This window comes from Chelonoidis abingdonii, chromosome 2 (assembly GCF_003597395.2).
Source record: "Chelonoidis abingdonii isolate Lonesome George chromosome 2, CheloAbing_2.0, whole genome shotgun sequence".
Classification (NCBI taxonomy): Eukaryota; Metazoa; Chordata; order Testudines; family Testudinidae; genus Chelonoidis; species Chelonoidis abingdonii.
Window position 1 is genome coordinate 117,000,553 of NC_133770.1, and position 26,345 is coordinate 117,026,897.

The window sequence follows — 26,345 nt, forward strand, 5'->3', positions numbered from 1 at the left end:
TTCCATTCTATTGCAATGTTTGCCCTGAGATCTAAATTACAGGACACAGTAAGTTTGACTTCAGTGACAGAAAAATTGGTTGAAATGACAGATGTATAGGGCTGGAAGGGACCTTGAGATGTCATTAAGTCTAGCACCCCGTGCTGAGACAGGACAAAGTAAAGCTGGACCATCCATGACAGGTGTTTGTCTAATCTCTTCTTCAGAACCTACAATAATGGGGATTTCACGACCTCCCTTGGAGGCATATTCAAGTGCTGAACTATCCTAATAGTTAGAAAGTTTTTCATAATATCTACCCGAAATCTCTCTTCCTGCAGATTAAGCCCACTGCTACTACTTCTACCTTCATAGGACATGGAGAAGGATTGATTAATTTTCCGTTTTAGAAACAACCCCATGACATATTTTAAGACTGTTATGTCACCCCTTCAGTCTTCTTTTCTCAAAACTAAACATGCCCAGTTTTTTAGTTTTTCCACAGACATAAAATTTTCTAAAACTTTTTTTTTCATTTTTGCTGCTCTCCTCTGGACTCTCTCAAGCTGTCCATATCTTTCCTAAAGTGTAGCACCCAGAATTAGACACAGTACTCCATCTGAGGCCTCACCAGTGCAGAACAGAGGAGGATGATTACCTCTTGCATTTTACATACAACACTGCTGTTAATACACTCCAGAATGATATTAATGATCATTAAGTATTTCTGAAAATCTTGTGACCATACAATGTACAAAGTGCAGCAAATAAATCCAAACCTGTAAATCAAATGTACTTTGACAAAGAAATGAACTGATCTATTTTTCCCTGAAATATGATATAATGATCACCTTCCTTGGTTGATTACTTGTTTTAAAATAACAGACTTTTAAAAAAAATATATACAGACTATATTAAATTATATACTATGGCCTGTTTTGTAAATGTACAATGAAATTGAGCAATTTGCCTTTATTTTTTGTAAGGCTGAAACTTTGTTTACCAAGTAGGGGTAACAGGAGGAGACCGAGAAGGCAGGCTTTTGGTCTCCAGATGTTCAACCGATAACGATCTCCTCAAAGTTGGGTTCCAAACCATTCCACCTATGACTTTTCTGCAGTAGTGGCTGTTTACAGACCTGAAAGGAAATAAAAATACGCTTTAGATAACTGTTTTACATAGAATACTAAAAATCAATTACATTTATGCAAATTAATTTCATCAGTACCAATTAAGCCTTTTGTAGTTTCAACAATTGAAAAGAAATGCTTCAAAACTCCCAAAAGAAGAAAAACAATCATTTTCATTTCAGCAAGGTATCCTTGGTTTATTAATTCATGTCCAAATTGTTTTCTTTTTTATTACATTGGATTGATAGAAATTTCTCTCTTCCTTTGTTTTGGAAATCTGAATTCCAATCTAGTTAATAGATGCAATTATTGACAATTTTATTGCTGTCATTATTTTATTTCCTCATTGCCTAAACTCTCTCAAAAACTTTAGATTTATTCTTCATTTAGGATTTGGTTCTGCAGCACTTATTTACATGCAATTCTCATTTAAGTGATTGGAAGTTGTATGTATAACGATGGGCAGAACAGGAAAATGCATATATACATAATTAAGAGCCTCATTCTTAAATATGTTTGTTCCAATGTTATTCTATGGAACTTATACACACCAATTAGTGTAACTATTAGAAGGAGTAAGTTTTCATATGCTTATTAAAGCAATAATGGCACAATCAGCTTTAACACTCAGTAATTTGGTTGGTGGGGTAGGGGGAGTGAGCATTATGGTGAATTATAGACAGTCTTGTTTATGTGCTTTTTTATTTAATGTTATGTTAGCTAATGGTTAGCTACACAACTCAATTTTTATTTTTATCCTAGTTCCAGAAAGAAATGCCATGCTCCACTGAGGTTGCTTATTAAGTGAACAGCAGCAAGCAGAAAGAGTAGCAGGAGACAGGTTGCTAATTTTTTAAATTTCTTTGGTAACAACTGCTAAGATAGCTGCATTAAAGAGTGAGTCATGGATAAAGTCCTACACTTCTCATGAAAACTGTAGGTGGAATGGAGGAGGTAACAGTGATGTGAGGTCTGGGATCTGGAACTGTTCCAAAAATAAGTAGTACTCAAACGAAGGATCAGAAACTTTAAGGTCCATTTTCTCAAATGATCATGACAGATAAATGTTATATCATTAGAAAGCAGTGATTCCCAGCATTCCACCACCACACATGATGGATTCATAGATTTTGTGATTTATGAGCTCTTCTACCTTAAAACTCTAACTGGTCACTCAGAACAGCACTGCTTTTACAGCAGTTGTCCAGATCACACTAAATCTAAACTCCCGCAGTAAGATCCTTAGATTTCTGCAGTATGTTTCCTGAACACTATACATTATTTAGGTGTTTTCCTTCCTTTTTTATTTTCTGACCATTTTACCATTTCTTTCCTGTAAAATTCAGGAGGTCACATTGCAAAAAAAATATTTTATTTTTCCTCTTCAGGGACAATTTGTGATACATAACAAAAGGACAGAGGGAAATAATTTTAAGTATGGAAGCAGCTCTCTTTTCCTGCTGTGAAAGTTTATATCAGCTGAGAATCTACCCTCTGGCTCTGTGCTGGACAGAACTTGCATGGCATAAATTAAGATTCATACCTTTGCAAAGCTACGAAGCCTGAAGCTGTCATAGTATTCCTTCCCAGATCTGAACCTTAGAGTTCAGAAAATGAGATACTAGCATGAATCCTCTAAGCTTAATTACCAGCTTAGATCTGATAGCACTGCCACCACCCAAAAATATAGTGTTTTGGGACACTCTGATCTCCCCAACCTTCCCTGGGGACCCCAAGAACCCAAATCCCTTGGGTTCTTAAAACAAGGAGAAATAAACCATTCCCCCCTCCTTTCCCCCTCCCAGACTTTCCCTCCCTGGGCTACCCTGAGAGACTACTGATCCAAACTCTTTAAATCACAATACAGAGAAGCATGTCCCTTCCCTTCCACAAAGAGACAAACAGATTTAAGGAAAAACAGAGAGAGATTCCACCTCTCCCCCCTCCCGTCTCCCCCACCAGTCCTGGTGGGTTTAAACCCAATCCCCTGGGATTAAACAAGGGAAACAAGGGGGAAAAAAATCAATGAGGTTCTCCTAAAAGAAATCTTTTAATAAAAGAAAGGAAAAAGTAAAGAATTATCTCTGTAACGTCAAGATGTAAATATTACAGGGTCCTATAGCTTAGACACTAGAGAGAAACTTTTCCCCCAGTATCAATACAAATCAAAATATTCCCAGCAACCACACATATAAAAGTTAACCAGCCAGATCCACATTTGCAAATAGAGAAAAACAATCAAAAAGACTAAAACCGCCTGTTCTTATTACTATTTGAACAGAAACTTAGAGAGCCTGTAGGAATGACTGGTCTCTCTCAGACCCCCCAAGAGAAGAACACACAATGGACAAAGAACACACACAAAAGCTTCCCTCCACCCAGATTTATAAGTATCTTGTCTCCTGATTGGTCCTCTGGTCAGGTGTTCCAGTTCCCTGCTTGTAACCCTTTACAGGTAAAAGAGACATTAACCCTTAACAATCTGTTTATGACAGAAGCATATGGTTTTCTAGCACACAATACTATCTAGGTATGCAGTGGATTGATGGATATAAACAATTCTCCCTCATTCTAATAAAACAATTATGTTTAGTTTTCCACAAGTTTTGCTCTCCAGGACACATGGTAGTTAAATACTTTAAGTTTATCTATTGGGTGCTTTTAGCTGTAATCAAAGGATGTGTCATCTATGGTTTTAAACTTCATTTCAAAGTTGACGTGAAAAGCATAAAGGGAAGTGGAACTGAATGTATCCTATTCTCATATTCATAGATTCCAAGACCAGAAGGGACCATTGTGATCATCTCACCTGACCTCCTGTATAACACAGGGCATAGAACTTCCCCAAAATAATTCCTAGAGCAGATCATTTAGAAAAACATCCAATCTGAATCTCAAAAAAGATATCTATCAAGTTAAGATTTTCCATCATCCTGTTTGATTTGAAGACTTGTATGAAAATGGAGGAATGGGGGATATTGAGGGTGTTTGTCTGGCTTTTTTTTTTTGTTTTAGAACCATGCTCATTTGCTAGGATGGGGCTAATCGCCCTTAGAATCCATGGCTATTATCCATTTTTTAAAGTTGATGTGCTCACCTTGTTACTGAAACTGAAGCCATGTGTACTGTAATTGCTCTGGCTCAAATCCCAGAATGATAAGAGTTCCAGTAGCTAGTCTATTATCTAAGACAAAGGCCATGTGATTGGCAACAGTTCATTCTTTGGGCAGAAAACAAAAAATCTTACATTTAACTGGAATAAGATAATTTAATAAAGTTCTTTAAAGCTGACAAAATAATTTTAATTATTTAAACAGATGGCAGAAATCTAGTTTTTTTTTTCCATATTCAATGTATTGATGGAAACTGGAGCCACGGAGTGTTTACCACTCTTGAAAAGGAGACGGTAGCTTGCTTAAAATATATAATAAGGCTTTTAATGAGTGTGCTTTGTTGAAGTATAGAACCCATCACATGAAGACGGCACAAGACTGCCAACAGCATCCTGGAGAAGTGGAAAATATTTTAAACTTACACATGCAGTGTCAGGAAAAAGATGGAGGGAGGGCTGACTGTCAAAATCCTCCAACTTTTAAGAAAGGCACCTCAAACTTCCCAATGAAAAGTGTTTCGTATAGTATCTAATAGGGCTGTCAAGCGATTAAAAAAATTAATCATGATTAATCATACTGTTACATAATAATAGAATACCATTTATTTAAATATTTTTTGATGTTTTCTACATTTTCAAATATATTGATTTCAATTACAACACAGAATACGAAGTGTACAATGCTCACTTTATATTTATTTTTTATTACAAATATTTGTGCTGTAAAAATAAAAGAAACAGTATTTTTCAATTCACAGAATCATAGAAGATTAGGGTTGGAAGAGACCTCAGGAAGTCATCTAGTCCAACCCCAATTAAATCATCACAGCCAGGGCTTTGTCAAGCCGGGATTAAAAACCTCTCAGGATGGAGATTCTGTAACCTATTCCGGTGCTTCACCACACTCCTAGTGAAATAGGTCTTTCTAACAGCCAATCCAGCCCTCCCGCATGGCAACTTGAGACCATTGCACCTTTCACCTCATTCAAGTACTGTAATGCAATCTCGTTATCATTAAAGTTTAACTTACTAATGTACAATTATGTACAAAAAAATAACTCTATTCAAAAATAAAAAAAATGTAAAACTTTAGAACCTACAAATCCAATCAGTCCTACTTCTTGTTCAGCCAGTCACTCAGACAAATAAGTTTGTTTACATTTGCACAAGCTAATGCTGCCCACTTCTTGTTCACAATGCCACCTGAAAGTGAGAACAGATGTTTGCATGGCACTATTGTAGCAAGCATTACAAGATATTTATGTCCCAGATGTGTTGAAGATTCATATGCTCCTTCATCTTCAACCACCATTCCAGAGGACATGCATGCATCCACGCTGATGACAGGTTCTGCTTGATAACAACCCAAAGCAGTGAGGACTGACGCATGTTCACTTTCATCATCTGAGTTAGAAGCCAGTAGGAGAAGTTGATTTTCTTTTTTGATGGTTCGGGGTCTGTAGTTCCGCATCAGAGTGTTGCTCTTTTAAGACTTCTGAAAGTATGCTCCACATCTCATCCCTCTCAGATTTTGGAAGGCACTTCCGATTTTTAAACCTTGGGTCAAGTGCTGAAGCTATCTTTTAGAAACCTCACATTGATAAAATGCAAAGAAGGTACCAAATTATTTGTCTGAGCAACTTGCTGAACAAGAAGTAGGACTGATTGGACTTGTAGGTTCTAAAGTTTTACAGTGTTTTTTTTAGAGTGCAGTTAATGTAAGAAAAAAATCTACATTTGTAAGTTGCACTTTCACAATAAAGGGATTGCATTATGGTACTTTTATGAGGTGAACTGAAAAATATTATGTCTTTTGTTTATCATGTTTACAGTGCAAATATTTGTAATAAAAATAATATAAAGTGAGCACTGTACAATTTGTATTCTGTGTTGTAATTTAAATCAATATATTTAAAAATGTAGAAAAACATCCAAAAATAGTTAATAAATTTCAATTTGTATTCTACTGTTTAACAGTGCGATTAAAACTATGAGTAATCATAATTTTTTAATCATGATTCATTTTTTAATGGCGTGAGTTAACTGCGATGAATTGACGGCCCTAGTATCTAATAAATGACAAGTATCTCAGATTTAAAAACACTTTATAACCAATGCTGAGAAAGTCTTTTCTAGATTTTTCAACTTTTTCTCCTAAATTGACTTTGATTGTGAGTTCTCCAAAAGAGACTAAAAGTCCTCTGAGTACCCTCAATCCTTGGATTTTCCTCTAAGTTTACTTGAGTTTACCACCTCTCTAGCAATTGCAGCAGAAGATGGGTATATCAATTTTTTTTAAAAAAAGGTCTTTTACCGTAAAATAAAAAATTCTTAAGAAAAGGTTTTTCCAGTTAGATGCAATATGTACAGCAACTAGATCATATGCTTCTGTTCTCAGAGCAGGTATAACTGTGCAAACTAGGAAGACTTGAAAGATTTGGTTTTATTTTTTATTTTTGTTTTAAACTGTTTTTTAAACTGTCTACAAAAATCCCTCCTTAAGCTAGATAAGCTTAAAATGTGAAGTTACTTTCAAATAAATTTATATATTTGTTTGCGTATCTTCTATGAATACAACCCCAGATAGCCTTATTTGTGATGTTTTTATTCAGCTGGCTACCAAATTACATAGTTTTACACTGGGTGAGCAGGGGGAGAGCTGCCTGCCCTGTAAGTACTAAATAAACTGCACAGATTTACATGCTATAACTATCAGTATTTATAGTAGCAATTTAGAAAGGGTGAAGATTATATTTATACAAGTGTATCACTACAGTGCATCATCCTTTTATGCTTTTCATTACAAGACTCCTACTGCGCAAGGCAGAAGGATTTGTCCCTTCATCAAATAAATTCTTGAGAAGCTCAATTTGTAGCCTTAATACTTATGTTCTAGAAGTGCCATGGAGGCATTATTAATCCCACTAGAAAGACAGACAAACAGCACATTTTCACATACTGATGCTTAACCTGTACCTGCAAATAAGAACCACGGAACACAACTCTTTCATATGGTATGATTTACAATACCATATGAAAGGCGAGCAAATGCACAGGTGAGCAAAGCCCACAGGTAAGTGGAGCACGGAAACCTGGAAGATGCGTCGGAAATAGGAGGGAGCATGGGCTAAAATGGCAGAGAGAAAGGAGGGTCAGGGCAAAACTGGGAGGCAAGATCAAATCAGTATCTTAAATGCCTATATACAAATGCGAGAACTATGGGTAATAAGCAAGAAGAACTGGAAGTGCTGGTAAATAAATACAACTGACACTGTTGGCATCACCGAAACTTGGTGGGATAATACATGATTGGAATGTTGGTATGGATGGGTACAGCTTGCTCAAGAAGTATAGATGGGGAAAAAGGAAGGAGGTGTTGCCTTATATATTAAAAATGTACACACTTGGACTGAGATGGAAATGGACATAGGAGGCGGATGTGTTGAGAGTCTCTGGGTTAGGCTAAAAGGGGTAAAAAACAAGGGTGATGTCATGTTAGGAGTCTACTACAGGCCACCTAACCAGCTGGAAGAGGTGGATGAGGCTTTTTTAAATAACTAACAAAATCATCCAAAGCCCAAGATTTGGTGGTGATGGCGGACTTCAACTATCCAGATACATGTTGGGAAAACAACAGAGCAGGGCACAGACTATCCAATAAGTTCTTGGACTGCATTGCAGACAACTTTTTATTTCAGAAGGTTGAAAAAGCTACTGGGGGTCGGGGGGGGAAGCTGTTCTAGATGTGATTTTAACAAATAGGGAGGAACTTGTTGAGAATTTGAAAGTGGAAGGCAGCATGGGTGAAAGTGATCATGAAATCATAGAGTTCACAATTCTAAGGAAAGGTAGAAGGGAGTACAGCAAAATAGAGACAATGGATTTCAGAAAGGCGGATTTTGGTAAGCTCAGAGAGCTGATAGGTAAGGTCCCATGGGAATCAAGACTGAGGGGAAAAACAACTGAGGAGAGTTGGCAGTTTTTCAAAGGAACACTATTAAGGGCCCAAAAGCAAGCTATTCCGCTGGGTAGGAAAGATAGAAAATGTGGCAAAAGACCAGCTTGGCTTAACCACGAGATCTTGCATGATCTGAAAAATAAAAAGGAGTCGTACAAAAAAATGGAAACTAGGACAAATTACAAAGGATGAACATAGGCAAACAACACAGGAATGCAGGGGCAAGATTAGAAAGGCAAAGGCACAAAATGAGCTCAAACTGCCTACAGGAATAAAAGGGACACAGGAAGACTTTTTATCAATACATTAGAAGCAAGAGGAAGACCAAGGACAGGGTAGGCCCCACTGCACAGTGAGGAGGGACAAACAGTAACAGGAAACTTGGAAAAGGCAAAGATGCTTAATGACTTCTTTGTTTTAGTCTTCACCGAGAAGTCTGAAGGAATACCTAACATAGTGAATATTAATGGAAAGGGGGCAGGTTTAGAAGAAAAAATAAAAAAAGAACAAGCTAAAAATCACTTAGAAAAGTTAGATGCTTGCAAGTCACCAGGGCCTGATGAAATGCATCCTAGAATACTCAAGGAACTTATAGAGGAGGTATCTCAGCCTCTAGCTATCATCTTTGGAAAATTATGGGAGACAGGAGAGATTCCAGAAGACTGGAAAAATAGACTTTCATTCATTTCTTCAGAATATTAGCAGCCAGCAGGTCCTGCTGCTCACTTACTACAGGGACTTGAAACTTCCCATCTTTACATAGTTATATTGAATTTAGAAGAGCTTGTGTTGCAGGGACTCCTGACCCACAAAAGTTCCAAATTCTTAAATATGTTCTGCATTGCATTGCTCCCCCTCCCCCCGCAGTCTCTTTCAGCTATACTTATTTCCTAATAATTTGAAAACATTAATTCCTTTGGTAATAGCATCCAAGTATTAGGGTAAATCTTAATGTATTATAAAAGATTAATTGAAAATATATTTTTGAAAATACTATCCATTTAATGTAGAGCATTACTTACTGTAGAGCATGATACAGATTTCAGTTTTAAACTCAAACCAATTTTTAATTATGCAGGCTTCGTTAGTGTATTTTTCTGTCTACTCTTTTTTCTTATGAATGTCAAAAATAACAATATTGCAAAAAAAGCTTCCTTACCTCTGTTATTAATATAACCTCAGATTATTAAAAGTAAATGTAAATTTTTCATCTTTAAAACTGCTTATATAGAAAGTCACGTCCTTACGCACTGTACTCACTTTGTTGGGTTTCTAGAACCAAAGGTCCAATAATGGGACAATATCTTTCTTTCATGAGGTAGTGACGACTTTGTCTGAAAAAACGTGTGATGCTCTACACAAGATTTCCATAGATTTTTGCATGCTCTGTAATTTAGCATGTTGAAGGCAACTATATGTTCTCTGGATTCATTCTGTAATAATAAAATGCATTATGTATCAGTACAGAATATGCAGATTGACAATATTAAGAGAAAGATGTAAAAATCAAGTAAAGTTAACAGGCAATTTGCAACTAAAAGTAATTTTAAACTGGTAAGTCAACAGTAAGTGCAAAGAATCAACAGAACAACATAAAACTTATGGCTCCATAAACTATTTTTAAGTGGTAAAACACTCATTGACGGAAACCCAATCTGAAATGTTAAAGATGTATTACAATTACTTTTCTGACCACACTTTACAAATTTAAATATCATTGACAAAACTGTGGAATCTGCTTAATTTATCGAACTGCTCAGATGTCAGTTAAGATATCAGATCTTCATACAATGATCCTTCCAAAACTAAAGACAAAAAATCTTTTACTTGAGTTTTATATGCCTACATTGTTTAGGGAAAAACAAAAATTCAATGTGGAGTACATTCTAACAGAAGATCTGTTTACAAATAACCCAAATCAGACTCAAAACAGATCTTAAATTAATTGTGATAGCATCTACTTAAGATATAGAGAGACTTCCCAAAAAGCGTACTACAGAAGTTTACAGCACTGACCACTGTAAACAAGGCTATCACCATCATATCACTGTTGCATTAATTTCAATGAAATAAATAGGTCCAGAGACTCAGAGGTGCTAACATAACCCTGTTATTGCACAAAACTGAACAGTTAACAAAGTTCAAGGTTTTGTGTACAGAGACCTTGGTCTGCTTAGTTCCATGGCAACAATCTACCACTAAAAATCGTTTAAATTTTTTATTAAAAAGATACATAGAGAAATAATTGAGACGGGCTGGAGATGCTGCTGTTGTTTAAGCTTGATGCTGCTTTTCCAAAGGCAAAATAAGACCAACACACAGAGAAAGGGATAAAAAAAGAATACCAAAGATAGAAAATGCAGTTTTCTCTGGTGCTGCCTCTTACGTGCAACCTTGCTTCCAGAGATACACAGGCACAACATACAGTCTTATCAGTCATTTTGAAACCTAGCAATCTTATGCCAGCTTCAGGCCGTTTAACATGCTGCTTTTAGCCGCCCCTCTGATCACAGGTTCTTGGCAGTTCTGCAAAAGATGCAGTCTTGGCTGGCTAAGCCATACTCTTATTAAATGCAAGGCAAAAAGAGAGAGAGAGAGAAAAGAGGCGGAGGGGGAAGGAAAAGGACACACAACGGAGAGAGAGACAGCAGGAACTCAAATCTCACATTCCAGGTGCTGTTAGGACTCAGCCAAGGCTGGTAGAAGATGTCTTTAGTTCCCTCACTTTGACCCAGTCTGGTCACAAGGCCTTTTGCAATCAGGACAATAAAGGACCAACAGTTTCACGGTGGATCCCTCGGTCCCAGCAGATGGTCGGGATGGAAGTCATGATAGTAAAGCTCATTCTTCCAGTTCACCCATCCCACCTAGTGTCATGATTTCCCCCAAAGTCTCTTTTAAGGACTTCCAAAAGGGATGATGGCTGGAAAAGTTCATAGCTCCATTAGTTTGTCCACAAATAAGGCCTAATTTCCCACACACCAGTTTTGGTCCATTAATTTCCAATTCTATCTTTTGTTTACAGTCACAATCTTTACACAGTCCTTGGGTGGTATCAGTAGACACTTCTGTTTGGACTAATCTAATCTTTTTATTTTCGTTTTGTACCTTCTTCTATCAGCATTTATTGTTATAAATTATTCTGACATTTTATTGGCACCTTTCACCCACTTTCGAACAATTGAGTTCATAAGTGGGGTAGACCCTAATTATTAAAATGTCCTCTACCAGCTAAAACAGATACAGAGAGCCAACATTTCACAACTACTGCTTGTTAAATATCATACACCTTAATCACTCTGATTAAATCTGATCACTTTACTCATAACAAACCATACTTATGCAAACCTATTAGGACATCTCTATAAGAAAGGCAAGCAGGATTTGGCACTTTGTATGTGGACATTTTAAACGGTAATCTGTTTCACAGTCAGTCTAACATGCATCTTTCCTCAGATATATTTTAAAACATTTAATATGGATCTGTTTATACAACAAAAGAATAATGTACTTGTTTTTAAATGTTGGTCAATCACACTGGAACTAAAACAGTATTTGGTGATCATGGATATTTCTATTAAAGTGGTTACACTTTTAAACTTAAGTGTTGTGAAGTCTGGAGGGACATTTTTGCTAAGCACATAGTAACAAAAAATTTAATAGCAACTGGCATTTCTTAGCATCCTGCTGATGGCTCACTTGCAATATTGGTTAAAAATGATTAAATTGACATACTTGTTCAAAAGAAAACCAATGCAGGGAAATGTTCCAACAATTTTGTCCAGCTGTAATACTAATTTTTAGCCACAGGAATTTGTTAACTTGAACATTTCAGTTAAACTTTATGCTAAGAATGCATGGTTTAAAGGCAAGGGATGAAATTTACCTAGTATTTCCTATTTTAATTTTTGCTGGACATGAGAAAACACTTGTAGTCCCCAGTTGCAGTCACTGATAACTTTGAAAAGCTCCCTTTGTGTGCTGAAAAAGTTCAGTTGCTCGCTCTTATCTCATTTTGGCAGGCTTGAGGATGATCCAGTCAACATTTAAAAAATTATTAATGAATGAAAAAAATGTTTAATGGAAAAAAGACTTTTTGCTCACCAAGAGCATAATCCTTCAAAGGGTTCCACAGTCACTGACCATTAAACCCATACAGAATCTTACTAAGTCAAAGGAACTACAGTGGATGTAGAGGTCTATGTTTACGATCCCTTTGCAAGATCAGACTCTAGCACCCTTGAATTTCAATAGTTTACAATTTGTGAAGACCGTAGTGTCAATTACAGAGGTTTGTGGACTGAGTGCTGGGGCAATGAAAGTAACTGCGGGCTCCCAGGAGTTAATGGGGAGTACATTGTAATTCCAAAACCTACACAAACCCAGCAGTCAGTAATCTGATTAATCAAGTGATGCCTCTAACAATTAGAGAAGATTTGCAGATGTGTTAACAGAATAGCAAATTAGTGAAAAATTAATGTATGTAAAAATATAGCTACATTGGCTAGTGTTCAGTAAGCAACCAACAAGTTTGATAAAAACTTTTCACTTTTCTGAAGCATTTAAAATGTTTACTAGTAAGCAAGTATGGCTTCTACTCCCAGCTTTACATTTTACACCTTCAATTAAACCCAAATATCATAGTTGGGCTTTAGTAGCATCAGTTACTATCAGGGGTGGCAGGTTTCTAGAAATTTTGGTGGTGCTCAGAACCCGCCCTCCCAAACCCTATCCCCCAAACTCCATCCACACCTGCCTAAGGCTCTGAGAGGGAGTTTGGATGGGGAGAGGTGATCTGGAGTGCAGTCCATGGGCTGGGACAGGGGACTGGGGTGCAGGATGGGTGAGAGGTTGGGCTCTGGGAGTGAGTTTGGGTGGGGGAAGAGAGGTCTGGGGTACAGGCTCTGGAATGGAGTTTGAGTGCTGGGTGCAGGCTCTGGGGCTGCAGGAGGGGATGAGGAGTGCAGGCTCTGGGCTGTGGGTGGGGGTGCAGGCTCTGGGCTGGGGCAAGGGGTGGGGGTGCAGGAGGAGGTAAGGGGTGCAGGTTCTGGGACAGAGTTTGGGTGCTGGCTCTGGGCTGGGGGTGCAGGCTCTGGGCTGGGGGGTGCGGGATCTGGGAGAGAGTTTGGGTGCAGGCTCCGGGAGGGAGTTTGGGTGTGTATGCAGGTTCTGGGCTGGGATAGGGGCTGGGGGTGCAGACGCTGGGACTAAGTTTGGGTGCAGGCTGGGGGTGGAGGTGCAGACTCTTGGAGGGAGCTTAGAGATGGGAGGTGGTGCAGGCTCTGGGAGGGAATTTGGGGGCCGAAAGGGGAGTGCAGGCTCTGGGTGGCGGGGTGCAGTGCTTACCTAGAGCTCCTAGGCAGCGCAGGCCGGGAGTCTCCATGTGCTGCTACCTCCAGGCACTGCCCCCGCAGCTTCCCACTGGCTGCAGGGGCACTTGGGGCGGGACACAGACCCACCCCACTGAGGGGCAGCAGGGAGGGGCCAGCAGCCACATGGAGCGAGCAGGGAGGAAGCTGCTCAGCTCTGCTGCGCTGCACTACCAATGGTGAGTGGGATTCACGGGCTATTTTAAATGGCTCAGGGGAGGGGGTGAGGGCAGGGCCGAGATAGAGACCCGGCCCCAAACATTGCTGGAGCCGGGCCTTGGAAATATTCCTGGTGCACAGGCACCACAGGCCCAGAGGACTCACCACCCATGGTCACTATATGATTAATCAATTCCTTCCCCATCCTCTGATCAGTTCTTCAATAGAATCAGCAGTGTTAGATAACTGATCAGCAAATAGTGAGGAGGAAAGAACTGATGAGTAGCTGTTTCTCCAGAACAGCTGGCATGGGAAGACACACACAAAGCGTAAGAAGAGAAAAAGTATTGAAAAGGAAAAAGAAGAAGGATTTGGGATTAAGATGAGTCATGAATCAACAGGTTTGAAGTGCATAAAAATGTCTTAAATGAGCACCTGTTCATGGCCTTTGAGCACCTTCTCCATATTTTCAAGAAATACCATCCATCTAAATATTGCAATGGCATACAAAAGCCTGAGATGTTGTAGCAACTTCATGATCCATAAAGAAACCTTACTCATTAAGCCTTAGGTGGTTTGTGGAATCTACTCCTTGCTGTGCTTTCCCCATCCATCTTGGTCTTTCCTCCTCCTCCCAATCTTCTGTCTTTCCTCTCAGTCTTATTTAACCCTTTGCTTCTGAACTCTGAAGTGGAGGCTTGATAAATCCGAAGACTAAAATATACTCAGCCACCTCCCCTCAAAGCCCGCCTGAAATTCTGGAGAAGGCCAATGACAGCCTAATTGTCCCACCTCCATTGGAAAAAACAAGGTTTTCAAGGTAAACACACTCGTGCATTAAGAGACAGATTAGCAGGAGACTAATCCATATCACTGGGATGCAGAACTGGCTGCTTTATATCCCCCTTCACTTGTGACCTACATATATATTGGACAACAATGAATACATCTGGAGAGGAGACTTAACAGTGCACCTGGTTTGCTTTGTCATATAAAGCAAGGAAGACAAAGGTTACACAGCTGGTCCTATTTTCCTTAAGGTCTTGTGGTTCTTTAAGTGTGATGCCATTTGCATTACTATGATCATTGTGTATTGTTATGAAACACAAGGAAATGATGACTTAAGAGATGTGGATAGTTATAAATCACAGCTTTCAGACTGAAATTTTTCAACAGGATAAGCAGCTTCTCAACAGAATGAACTTTGAGAACACTGCCCTTTTCAAAGTTGACGCAGCTCTCTTGAATGTGTAAACTAACATTTTTGACGGTAGTAAACAACTCTTTTATGTAGCGAACAAATATGTTTAAAGTGATATCTACTTCTAGAGCTGATTAAATATTAAAAATGCATTTGTTCAAGTGCAAATTGGTTGCTCAGTATGACCACATTCACTTCTTTTATTATTCACTGTTTGTAAACATTAACACAAAAGGGATTTTGTTCACATGACTGTCTTGGGAATTGCTGCTATTCGTATGTATGGTACTATTCATATGCAAACAAGAATATTCATAAGTTAACAGAGCATCAGTTGTTCATTATTTGGAATTTCAGTCATCCAATCAGGGAACAGAAATAATACTTGGTGACTTCAGTGACCTATCACTCACCACAAATATTTCAGAGTGAATAAGTGAACAGATGGCAACCAACAAGTAGAAATTTATTTGCATAAACCATTGATAAATATTTGCAAATAATATATTAATAGCAACTGTAGAATTAATATCTACTAATTAGTAGAAATAGTTTTTATATTATTGGACATCCGTCTTTGGTAGGCTTTGACTCTCCCCTCTCCTTCTCCCAAAAATAAAGCATCCACATTTGGGAGCCCTGTGAACCCCCTGAAGTGGTGTGCCAACCATACTTATGGGTCCCACTTGGTTTGCAGAGTCCCACCATATCCACATTTCTTTATTAGAGGCCTTACAAGCACAGAATGCCTCCCCATAGCCTCAGACACTCTGTATAAGATCTCCACCACCAGCACCGTCCAATTAAAAAATAAGGAGAACACCATCTCCCCTGGGCATGAGAAAGTTTCCTTCCTTGTACTACCTGCTGTTCTACCATTCTGCAGGGACCTACCTGGGGTCACTCAGCCACACATGAATGCATTAGTCAACCTTGATGAATGCATTATTCAACCTTGTCTTTTTTTTTTTTTTTTTTTTTTAAGCACTGCAGTCATTCCCCTTTCTAAACAGCCCAAAGTCAGACAGAATGCTACATTAAATCACCAGTTTTTTCCCCTATTTGTTTCCCCAAAGAGAAGGGTATTTGAGAGCCCCTGAAGATTTTTCACTTAATAATGAGCCTGAGACAACTTTTCCAGGATAACAGCTGTAATTTCAGTTTATATTTGATCAGGATTAGGATTACAGAAATTACAAGATGATGTCCGTATCTGTCACCTTAGATAATCTGGGTACAGGTGGAGGACACTCCCAAATGTAACTATAATTATAATGACATGGGAAAATGTACAGCCTTAGTTAAAAAAAATATTTGTTTATTTTTCACTAAAACAGAATCCACACATGCAAATATCTTCAGAAGTATTCAGACTACACATTACTAAGCATGGGTGTCTATATTTTATCATGTTATAGTCTAACTAATTTGCTTCCCACCTGCCCTCCCCTCCAAAAAAAAGATTGACTAGTTTCTCCATTGACTTAGAGGAAAAAGTTAGATCAGAATAATTAGAATTTATCATCAACTGCAGTACTGGTTGGTTTTTTTTGCCACAATATGAGCTCATACTACCACTGGTTTACAAGAAAAATACCTTAGAAAGAAATCTTGTAGTGAGCAATGTATTCTGACTTCAATTATTTTAACTATCTCCATGTATACCATCCAATTTTGCCAACTTAAACACTATTGTATAATTACTGAACTACGGAAGGCTCTCACTATCCGCTTTATTCCCATATCTTTCAGTTGCTGTTTTTTCCCCATAATACTTTCCCTATCATTTTTCAACTTTGAGTCCCATGGAGAAGAGAAGATATCTGAGGGAATGGAAGGCAGCAGTGCCCAACATTGTGTGTCCTGCAGTGCCGTCTCCTCCCTCCATGCCCCCTTCCAGAGACAGTCAGCTATAGAGTGGCTCATCTGCACGTAGGGTACACTCCCAGCTTGGTAGACATATATGCTGGGGCTAGCATGCTAAAAATAGCAGTGTGGCTCTGGCAACAGACAAGTACTTGATAGGACTAGTCGCCTGAGTATGTACCCAGGCAGTCAGAAGAGACTGTATTTAGATGACTAGCCCAAGCCACCACTTGTGCCACCACAGCCACATTGCTATTTTTAGCATAGTAGCTTGAGCATAGCTAGTGTGTGTATATCTACCCAAGCTGGAAATTACCCCTCTGAGCTGTTGGGTAGACTAACCATTAGAGCAGATTCTGCAGGCAGCTGGCCAGCAGGTGGAGTGTCTGAGAAAAGGGCAGCAACTCTCTGGTAATCTCATGGAAAGTTCAAGGCAGCTGAATGTGGGTAAATGGAAGATCTCCTCTGCAGTCCCCCCGATGCCCCACACCTCCAAAAAACAGTGAAATGAAGAAGGTAATTTTGGGTATTGTTAGGATATAGATATTGAAGTCTGTCTGTAAAGGCCTATACTTTGAGAATTTAGGTATTTGTTTATTATTTAGCTAGTTATAGAGGTATAAAAGAAAGAATCTGTCTAAGGGCCTTCTCTCACTGTGACAGTCTGAGGCCCTGTTTAGTCATACTGAAATAAGGCAATTTGAGGTTGTTAAGAAGGTGATCCGATCTATCACCTCCAGAGAAAGGAAAACGCCTAGAAGATGTAAAAGGAAATTTAGTTTGATAGTTTTCTGTCTGGTAAGAACTCGCTTATCAATAGACACAGCTGGGAAACCCTTATGTCTTTATAGATGGAGTTGTGAAATCCTTACTTCTGTATTGTTTTGTATGTTTATTTGCATGATCGCTGTCTGGTTCTGTGATTGTTTCTGTCTGCTGTATAATTAATTTTGCTGGGTGTAAACTAATTAAGGCAGTGGGATATAATTGGCTAGCTAATCATGTTACAATATGTTAGGGTTGGTTAGGTAAATTTTAGTAGAATGATTGGTTAAGGTATAGCTGTGAATATTACTATATAAATTAGGGGCAAACAGGAAGTAAATTGAGATTCAAAAATAAGGAAAAAGGAACTTGGATTTAAGCCTGCTGGAAGTTAACCTCAATAAACATCGAATTGTTTGCACCTTCGGATTTCAGGTATTGCTGCTCTCTGTTCATGTGAGGAGGACCAGAGAAGTGAGAGAGTGAAGGAATAAGCTCTCTAACAGGTACGGAGGCACGGGGAGGCTGGAAACAATTAAACTTGAGGAGGTGGGGATAAGGATGGGGACAAAGGGGACTCTGGAGAAAAGGTGACAGCACATGGCAGCCAGAGGTAGTGGAGGAAGGAAAGGGGAAACTCAATGGGGAGAGCCAAATAGAGCAAGGCAGTAAGGACATAGGGCATCTGTAAAGCCTGCTTCTTCTCCCACTGAAATTTAAGGCTAAAATTACTAAACAGGTTCCTTTCAGAACAAGTAAAAAGAATTTACAGAATACTGATTACAAATTTGATAAATGAAATGGGAAAACAAAAAACATTGAACTACTTACATGTTTTTGCCGCTGCTGTATAAAAAATTTTTTCCTTTTAAAGGAAATTTTTAATATGTTCATCCTAAAAAAGAAAAAAAAACACTAAGTAACAACCCAAAAATATAAAGCAAAACAATCGAAGAAAAAGTGACACGTTTATAATGCCCGCCAGTCTTAAAAGATCCTGACGTACACTATAGCATTACACATTCATGACTAATAAAATGCAACCACCTCTTGGGTGGAGATTAGCAGCTAACTGACACACATACCACAGTCAAAACAGCACAGGAGCAAGAGAGAGAAGCAGTAACTTTGGCCAATGGAGAGCATCTTTTAAAAATCATTATTCAATAGTTATTCTCTAAGACTTGCTTGTTGCATAAGCAGGAAGCCTCCTGTGGCAATTCTCACCTATAAAGCTGCATGATGTACTTGCAGCAAAGACCCAATGGAATCAGATTTTCATCTTCATTGTCTGCACACAATGGTACCTAATGCACTGAGTTTGTGTAACTAATGAACCATATTATAACAACCGAGTACCAAGAGGCAAATGTCAGACTTTGATAACAGGATACATTAAGCCATATACAATATCAAAAATGTCACACAGAGCAGATGACAATATAAGTCATATTACTATTGGTAATAGCTGTGTCACATTATTGATAATATCATTTTGAGTATAAAAAGGAAACCACATTTTGGAGTTGTCTTTCAGAAAAATCCTATGCTACTGTACTATTAAACACCCAAGAGAATAATTGGTGGTTATCCATTAAACATTCTAATCACATACTTATTTGCTTTTGTGGGATTAAGGGAGAGGAAGAGTGGTGGGAAGATACAGGTCTGAGTGCTAAGATTTTCCTTACACAGATTGATCAAATCTCTAATATTGTAATATCCTTATATATTTTATGCAACATAGTTAAAAACAAACATAAGCTGTGATGTTCTAAATGCACATGGTGTCAGTGGTGACTTCCCAAATTTGTTTATTATAGGCAGAGATGATAATAGTGACTATAGTTAAAGCTTGTCTAACACTTTTCATTATCAGCCTGACATTATTTGCTTAGCTGAATTATTCAGGATGAAATTTTCCATGATTGTTTTTGTCTCTTTTGTCCCAGGATTTTTTATTAGGTTTCAAAGTCATTTCATAATTTCCAAGAAAAAGGCTATTGAAAAATAGGTAGTTTTGCCAATGTTAAAATTTTCAGGTTTTGCTTTGGTTTAAGCTCTCTAGTTCCTGCATGCTTGGGAAAAGAAATTTGACTAAGGGATATTTGGAGTTAGAGAGATCCCTTACCCCTAAAAATATCCAGACTTGGCCAATTTATAAATCTGAAAACTGCCATTTGCACTTGCACAATAAAACTTGTTAGAAGGCTGCTGCTAAAAATCTCAGAATATTATACCTTAACTAAGTAAGGTGCAGACCCTTGGAGCTTCGCACATGACAATCGTACTGAGGATTTCTCTCAATCCTCACCACTCTCCTACACAGTTGTCACAGAGCTAGAGCTCTACATAGAGGGGACCCTTCAACCACTTAGGGGAAGGTGAATTGGATTGAGAGCTAACTTGAAGTCCTAGTCCCCCACTTTCTACTAATTGGTGTTAATACTGTGCACTTTACAATTCTCATTATTGAGCAATGCCTCACACTCCTGCCTTAGGAAACAGGAGACTAACATTCAACCGTTTTATAAATAAGGTAACAGACTGTAGGGTGTCATTTGCGGCAGACCTGGAAATAGAATCTGTCTGTAACATGGAAAATCCAGAAACAGAGCCAGGAACAGATTCTCAACATTCCTCTGCTGTCTAGCAAATACTTGTGTAAGCTACTAGAAAGTTTATGCCATGTCCCTCTCTACTGGCTAGTCTACAGAAAAAGTGAGAGCATAACACTGATACTATTTACCATTGGTTTAAGTGGTAGAAGTCTGTACTGTGTATTTAAAGGACATGGGTACCAATCCTGCTGATGACCTACAAGAGGTCAAGATGGTTCCACATGATGGAATTTGTTTTTTGTTTTGTTTTTTCAACAAACTGGTGAAAGTATTGTCTCCAGAGTATTTTTCTAATGTTTAATTTTATATAATACCTAGTTCTGAGCACTGAATCCATGTGCTACACAGGCTGTTCTATCACTGCTGCTGCACTCTTACAATGCTTGTTGACTCCCTCTCATTATTCCTTCCTCTCCCCATAACCATCTCTCACTTTCAAGACTGTGTTCTTCAATGCTAGTGCTGCTTCTTTAGAGAACCACTCCAGCAGTTTAATTCAGTGGCACAGAACACTTGTTAAGAGGACAGAGACTTATTTAATCTTATAACCAACACCTGTGACATCACACAATTTTTTTAAGTGAATGGTAGTGAGTAAGAGTAATCCATTGAGACTTCCTTTTTTGTTTTGCTAATGGATTATGCTGTCATTAGAAAACTTATATTTCATGAATGCTCAAGCATGTCAGATCCAGAACATAACCTATATATCATGCAGTTATTCACATTCTTATACGTAACTCAGGCACCCTTACCACTCATTTTACAATCTTTATAATAGCTCCCTGTAAAATTCACAAATTCACTAAGTTTTACTGCTTACACTTAAAGTACACAGTAGTTTTGTCCCACTACATATGGCAAACCTTTCGGCTCAGGTTTTTCCTTTCATTTACTGAGATCAGAATAAAGATGATTATGTAGCTGGCAACAGAATCTCAAGTGTCTGTGCCAGAAGCTGGGACTCGACAACAAGGGATGGATCACTTGATAATTGGCCTGGTCTGTTCATTCCCTCTGAGGCATCTGGCACTGTCAGAAGACAGGATACTAGGCTAGATGGAGCATTGGTCTGACCCAGTATGTTCATTTTTATGTTCTTATGTCTTTAGAACTTCAGACTGAACAGAAATCCAAAGGAGTTCAACAAACCGATTAGTCTGTCCTCATACTTAAAGCTAACCTAAACAAAGCTGCTACTTTAGACTTTAACTGAAAATGTTTCCTTAGCTGTGAATTTGTTTTCTCAACCACCAATCTGGAAGTTTCTGTGTATATCAAATCCAGGCAGTATATTAAATCCAGTGCAAGTAGACAGCCAATTAGATTTCGGTTAATAACAAGTAACCTCAATATAGTCCTGCAGACTTCTCAGAAAAGCTATTCTAAAGCTGCCCTGCAAACAGCATTGTTGTCCTATTGTTGCCGTCTATTAATATTACAGAATATTGTTCCAGAATTTTTTGAAAGAGAGCTTTGATGGTGTTTGCTGCCACCTTGAGTTCAAAAAAGTTTGTGCCAAATCCTGATGAACTTACACCACAAGAAGCCCTGTTGACTTACAACAGTGTTATTCAAAGTGTAAACTGAAGCAGGATTTAGCTTTTTATTAGAACTCTAGCTCCTTTTCCATCATTTGTCACTATATAATGTTTTCCCCACCCGAGCATCTCCACCCAATAGACTGTGTAATCCTTTAAGTGAAATAGATTGAGGGCATTATAGAAATTTATCATATTTTATCTTTTTATAATATGTCTAAGCACACAAAATACAAAATGCATTCTGCATGTATAGTATAGGAAGGTGTGGTGCTATATTTTCTCACAATGATTTGAGTGGACCCTATTGCTTATGAATGGCTGACTCATGATTGATGTATCAATGCAATCAGAAAGGAAACCAATAAAGCAACTCTCCCATATATCAAAGTTTGTTTTTGTGGTTTTTTTTTTTTTTGTGGAAAGAGACTATTTTAGAGCATTTCTAGGATTGGTCCTACCAATTTCATACTTTCACCTGCAAATCCTGGTACCTCAGCTATTATGAGTCTAACTTGTATATGCCTGACGGGGAAATTTCTGAGTAAAAAGTTTTGAAGACTCAAAACATTACTTAAAATAGCTTTCTATACATGATGTCGCAATTCTAGTATCCAAACTTTCGACATCTTGCAAGACTAGAAGTGCTGTACAAAGCTGTGAATTATCCCTTTTCAATGGAATAACACTTCTGTTTCTAGACCTGAAAGATCACGATATTAGACTTTACACATCACTTGTGCAGGACTTAAATATTGCCCACCCAAGACCAAGGGTCAGTAATTTTGGTAGAATAAAAGTGTGAAAAGGAAGAAAATATTTGTCTGGCAGACAATCTTTAAAAATAGCAGCTGTTTAAAGGCATTTAAAGATTTGAATGGCTGGAATTAATAAAGGAGGACTAAAGGGCAGATTTCAAGAGAATCAGAGGTCCATAATAAAATAAATCTTTATTTTATAATGAATTAAATTATACACAGAAATACATACAACAGCATGGTGTTGTATGAAGTTTGTATTGGCATGAATTTGGGATGGCTACACTATCCCCAAGTGAATTATACAGGTGATACTATTCAAAAGATGAAACACTTCAAAGAATGGGGAAAAAGGAGTGAAATGAAGGATATAAGCAAAAAAAAAGAATTTAGGATAGACAATTGATAATCTATTTTAGTGCTTTACTGTCAGACGTTCCTTAAGTTTGTGATAAAAGGATGGGGTGTCTTGAGTACTTAAGACATATTCACATTGGTGGTTATTCTGTAGTTTCTGTAGTTAAATAACTGGAGGCAGAAGAGGAGAATCTACAACTCACCACAATGTATTATTCTGTGAGGTCTGGGAGATTTGCACCAACTTCTTTGGAAACTTTCCCCAGAAAACTGTTGTAAATTATGCCTAATAACATGCACCGGCAGCTAGGCACCAGTTCCAAAATTGAGGAGACTGAAGGAAGTACAAATAATCCCACTTTTACATGAGAAGGGTCAGGAGGTGGAGGAGTGGAGAAGAATCATCTTTTGGATCCTCTCCAAAATCTTATGGCCAGCCATGCGTATAACATTTCAATCACTTTGTATAGGGGTCAGCAACTCTAGAATCTCCTTCCTGTACCAAGATGGGACTTCCCTATCAAAAATGAATACATATACAACTGTTTTCAGCTTTACACAGCCATCAAAGTATCTTCTCCTTTGGAGACCCCAAACCTATAAGTCAACCCTGGATGATCTTGTAGACTTGTTTTATTCCTCTTCTGCTTGTTCATTTATCCCAATTCCTCCCGAAAACTGCCAATAATTGTCATTTTTGTTGGTTATGTACTTTCTTTCACAGAAGCAAATGCTATGTTTGCCAAAATACATAAAATTCCTGATCGTCCACAATTAATTGCTGAGCTGTTTAGCAATATTAAAAAAATTAACCAGAGTCATTTGGGCCTAAGGACAGGGGATGTGGAGGGTCATCAGTGTCCCAATCCTGAAAACCCAGAAATGAAAGTAGTCTGCCTCTGAACTCTGACTCCTTTAAACTCAGTGGTACTCTCAGTCTTGAATCTTTGTAGGATCAGGTCCCCAGCCCAGAGCTTTCACTTTAACCCAACCCAATGAGAACCATATGCATACCACAAAAACATAACCTATCCCCTGCAGTAATAGATTTTTCCTCTTTGGAATAAACATCAAGCAATGTGAAAATATTATTATTTAAAATTTTAAAACAGCATTTGTAAAACAAGTAACACTTACCAGGGATAGAAACTTGTGCAAATAAATTTTAAAACAGCATTTGTAGAAACAAGTAACACTTACCAGGGATAGAAACTTGTGCAAATAAATTTTCTGTACACAGCAATACCTCCTGAAGCAATTCCAATCATCAAATCTAGATTATGTAGATCCTGAAAAAGAAAAAACATAGTAAAAACAAAGAAGCAGCCTATGAAATACATATTATTTCTGCATGTGAATTCATTCAGTGTTTTCTATATACAAGTATAAAAAAGCAACCCAAAAGGCTTACAATTCAAAGAGTAAGATTTCTGCACTATTTCTTCTAACTTGGTCAGACCTACAATGCAATACAAAAGTCTTGCTATTGAGAGAAGCATTGTAATGTTACTTCATGCAATTACGTTTAGTACTGTCTGTATCAGTAGGAGACAGTTATAAGGCGGCAGCAGGCAGTTGGGGGGTAGACCTTTTGTCCCTGGTTAGTTTGTTAAATGTTCAAAGAATTTAGGAGCTTGGGCACCCAGCATCCCAATCCTTGACTGTTTGGGAGGACTTGGAAAATAACTCCTCTCTCTGACTCCAGAAGGACTTACCAATTAGAGGCAAATGGAGAGTTGGCTGGATGAGAGATGACCTAAGCTCTCTATATAAAAGTGCGTCAGGACCACATACATGTTGATATGCATCACAAATCAATTTTACTATCCATTGTAGTGTCATATTCTGGTGCAACAGATCAGGATTAAAGATCTTAGACTTCTGGTCAAGAAGCAGAGGTGTCCTGGCCTAAGAGTAAATTAATTTGTCAGGATTCCTTTCTTTTGGGCACCTGTTGCAGTTATTTTGATGGTGATAAAGGTGTTCCCAACATACATGAAATTCTGAAAAATGAATAGTATGTGTATGTTTCAACAGACTACTCCTGTGTAAAATTCAAATATGTGCACAACAGGATTTGCAGGACTGAGGCCTTATAATGAATCTACTACCTAAAGTAGTAGTATACGAGTGACATAATCAAGAGGACATAATACTGGGATCATTAACCAGCTTTGCTATTGCAGGATGTCCAACCTCCATGCACATTAATCATGAGAGAGAGACAAATTATTGTCTACAAGCAGCATATGGATAATTTACATAATAAACTTTAAGCCTGTGATTTCAGCCAAACAACATTCCCTCTTTGTCCTGTGGTTCTCATCACTGAACTTAAATCTCATGAAAACCATACTTATGGAATGCTTTTTCATGCAGGTGAAATTATCCACACAGGAAATTTTAGAATTACTGTGTATTCAGAAAAAAAAATAAAAAATATTGCTTAGCCAAAGTTTTAGATGTTTCCTTTAAGTCCAATATAAAATTGTAATCCTTGGCTTCCTAGCTCACTGTGATCTATGTATGTACTCATCTTATAATATACATAGTACTACAGGGAGTTGAAGATTTATGCCTAAACGTAAATTTAGGTTCCTAACTTTAGGATCCCAATATTTAAAATGTTGGCTTTTGTTCAGAAGAGCAGCCTTAAGAAATTTTATAACACACTTTTTAAAGGTAACGCTGGATTCTCTTGAGGAAACTTTCAATAGTCTAAATTCTCCTCTAGATGTCTCTCTCTGCTCAGTTAGTATAAATATATTTCCCTTAATCCCCAACTTCCATTTTTGCTGTACCATAACGACTCTAAGAATAAAACAGGTAGAATGTAATTGAACAAAACTCTGGCAGGATACAGAATATATGTGAACTAATTATCTTTTCTATACAAGTTTATTAGCATATATAAAATAAGAGATTGAATAATTGCTGAACATTCTCTGCCACATACATTATCAATTCATATGCCACCTAATTTAAAGTATCATAGTACACTGTAGAGGGTAAACACATATTGTGCCAGATTTAGTATCTATCAGTAATTTATATTCCACTGGTAAGAAGAAAAGAAATACAAATCCTGTCTCTAAAGAGGTTAATATAGAAAAAAAGCATAAATAAGATTGGCGGCACAGCTTAACAGCTCTAAGCAGGAACAATTGACTTGCACATCAGGATTCAATCACCTTGCCTCTTTAGGCTGATAAACACGATTACAGTGGCCCATTAAAACCTAGCTTTGGAGAAAAAGCTGGGAGATCCCGTAAGAACTAATTGAGGAAAATGTTAGCAGAAATGGATTGATAACCATTTAAGAGAGAAGAACTAAATTAATGCAGTATCAGAGGGGTAGCTGTGTTAGTCTGGATCTGTAAAAGCAGCAAAGAATCCTGTGGCACCTTATAGACTAACGCTCATGCTCTAAAATGTCTGTTAGTCTATAAGGTGCCACAGGATTCTTTGCTAAATTAATCCAGTTCCTCCAGATGGTGTGCCTGATCAAGTTTTTTTTTTTTTTTTTTTG

At 37.9% G+C, this 26,345-nt stretch overlaps 1 protein-coding gene across 2 annotated transcripts in view; it reads right to left on the bottom strand.

Annotated features, from left to right (window-relative positions):
• PTPN3 (protein tyrosine phosphatase non-receptor type 3) overlaps positions 1 to 26,345 on the bottom strand; it is a 220,112-nt gene that overhangs the window by 123,705 nt on the left and 70,062 nt on the right. For both annotated transcript variants that reach the window (XM_032764588.2, XM_075062630.1), the window contains 4 exons: positions 24,017 to 24,105; positions 18,371 to 18,434; positions 9,440 to 9,612; positions 983 to 1,117 (listed from right to left, as the gene is read on the bottom strand). In XM_032764588.2, coding sequence (XP_032620479.1) covers positions 983 to 1,117; positions 9,440 to 9,612; positions 18,371 to 18,434; positions 24,017 to 24,105 — 461 coding nt within the window. The remainder of the gene's footprint in view (positions 1 to 982; positions 1,118 to 9,439; positions 9,613 to 18,370; positions 18,435 to 24,016; positions 24,106 to 26,345) is intronic.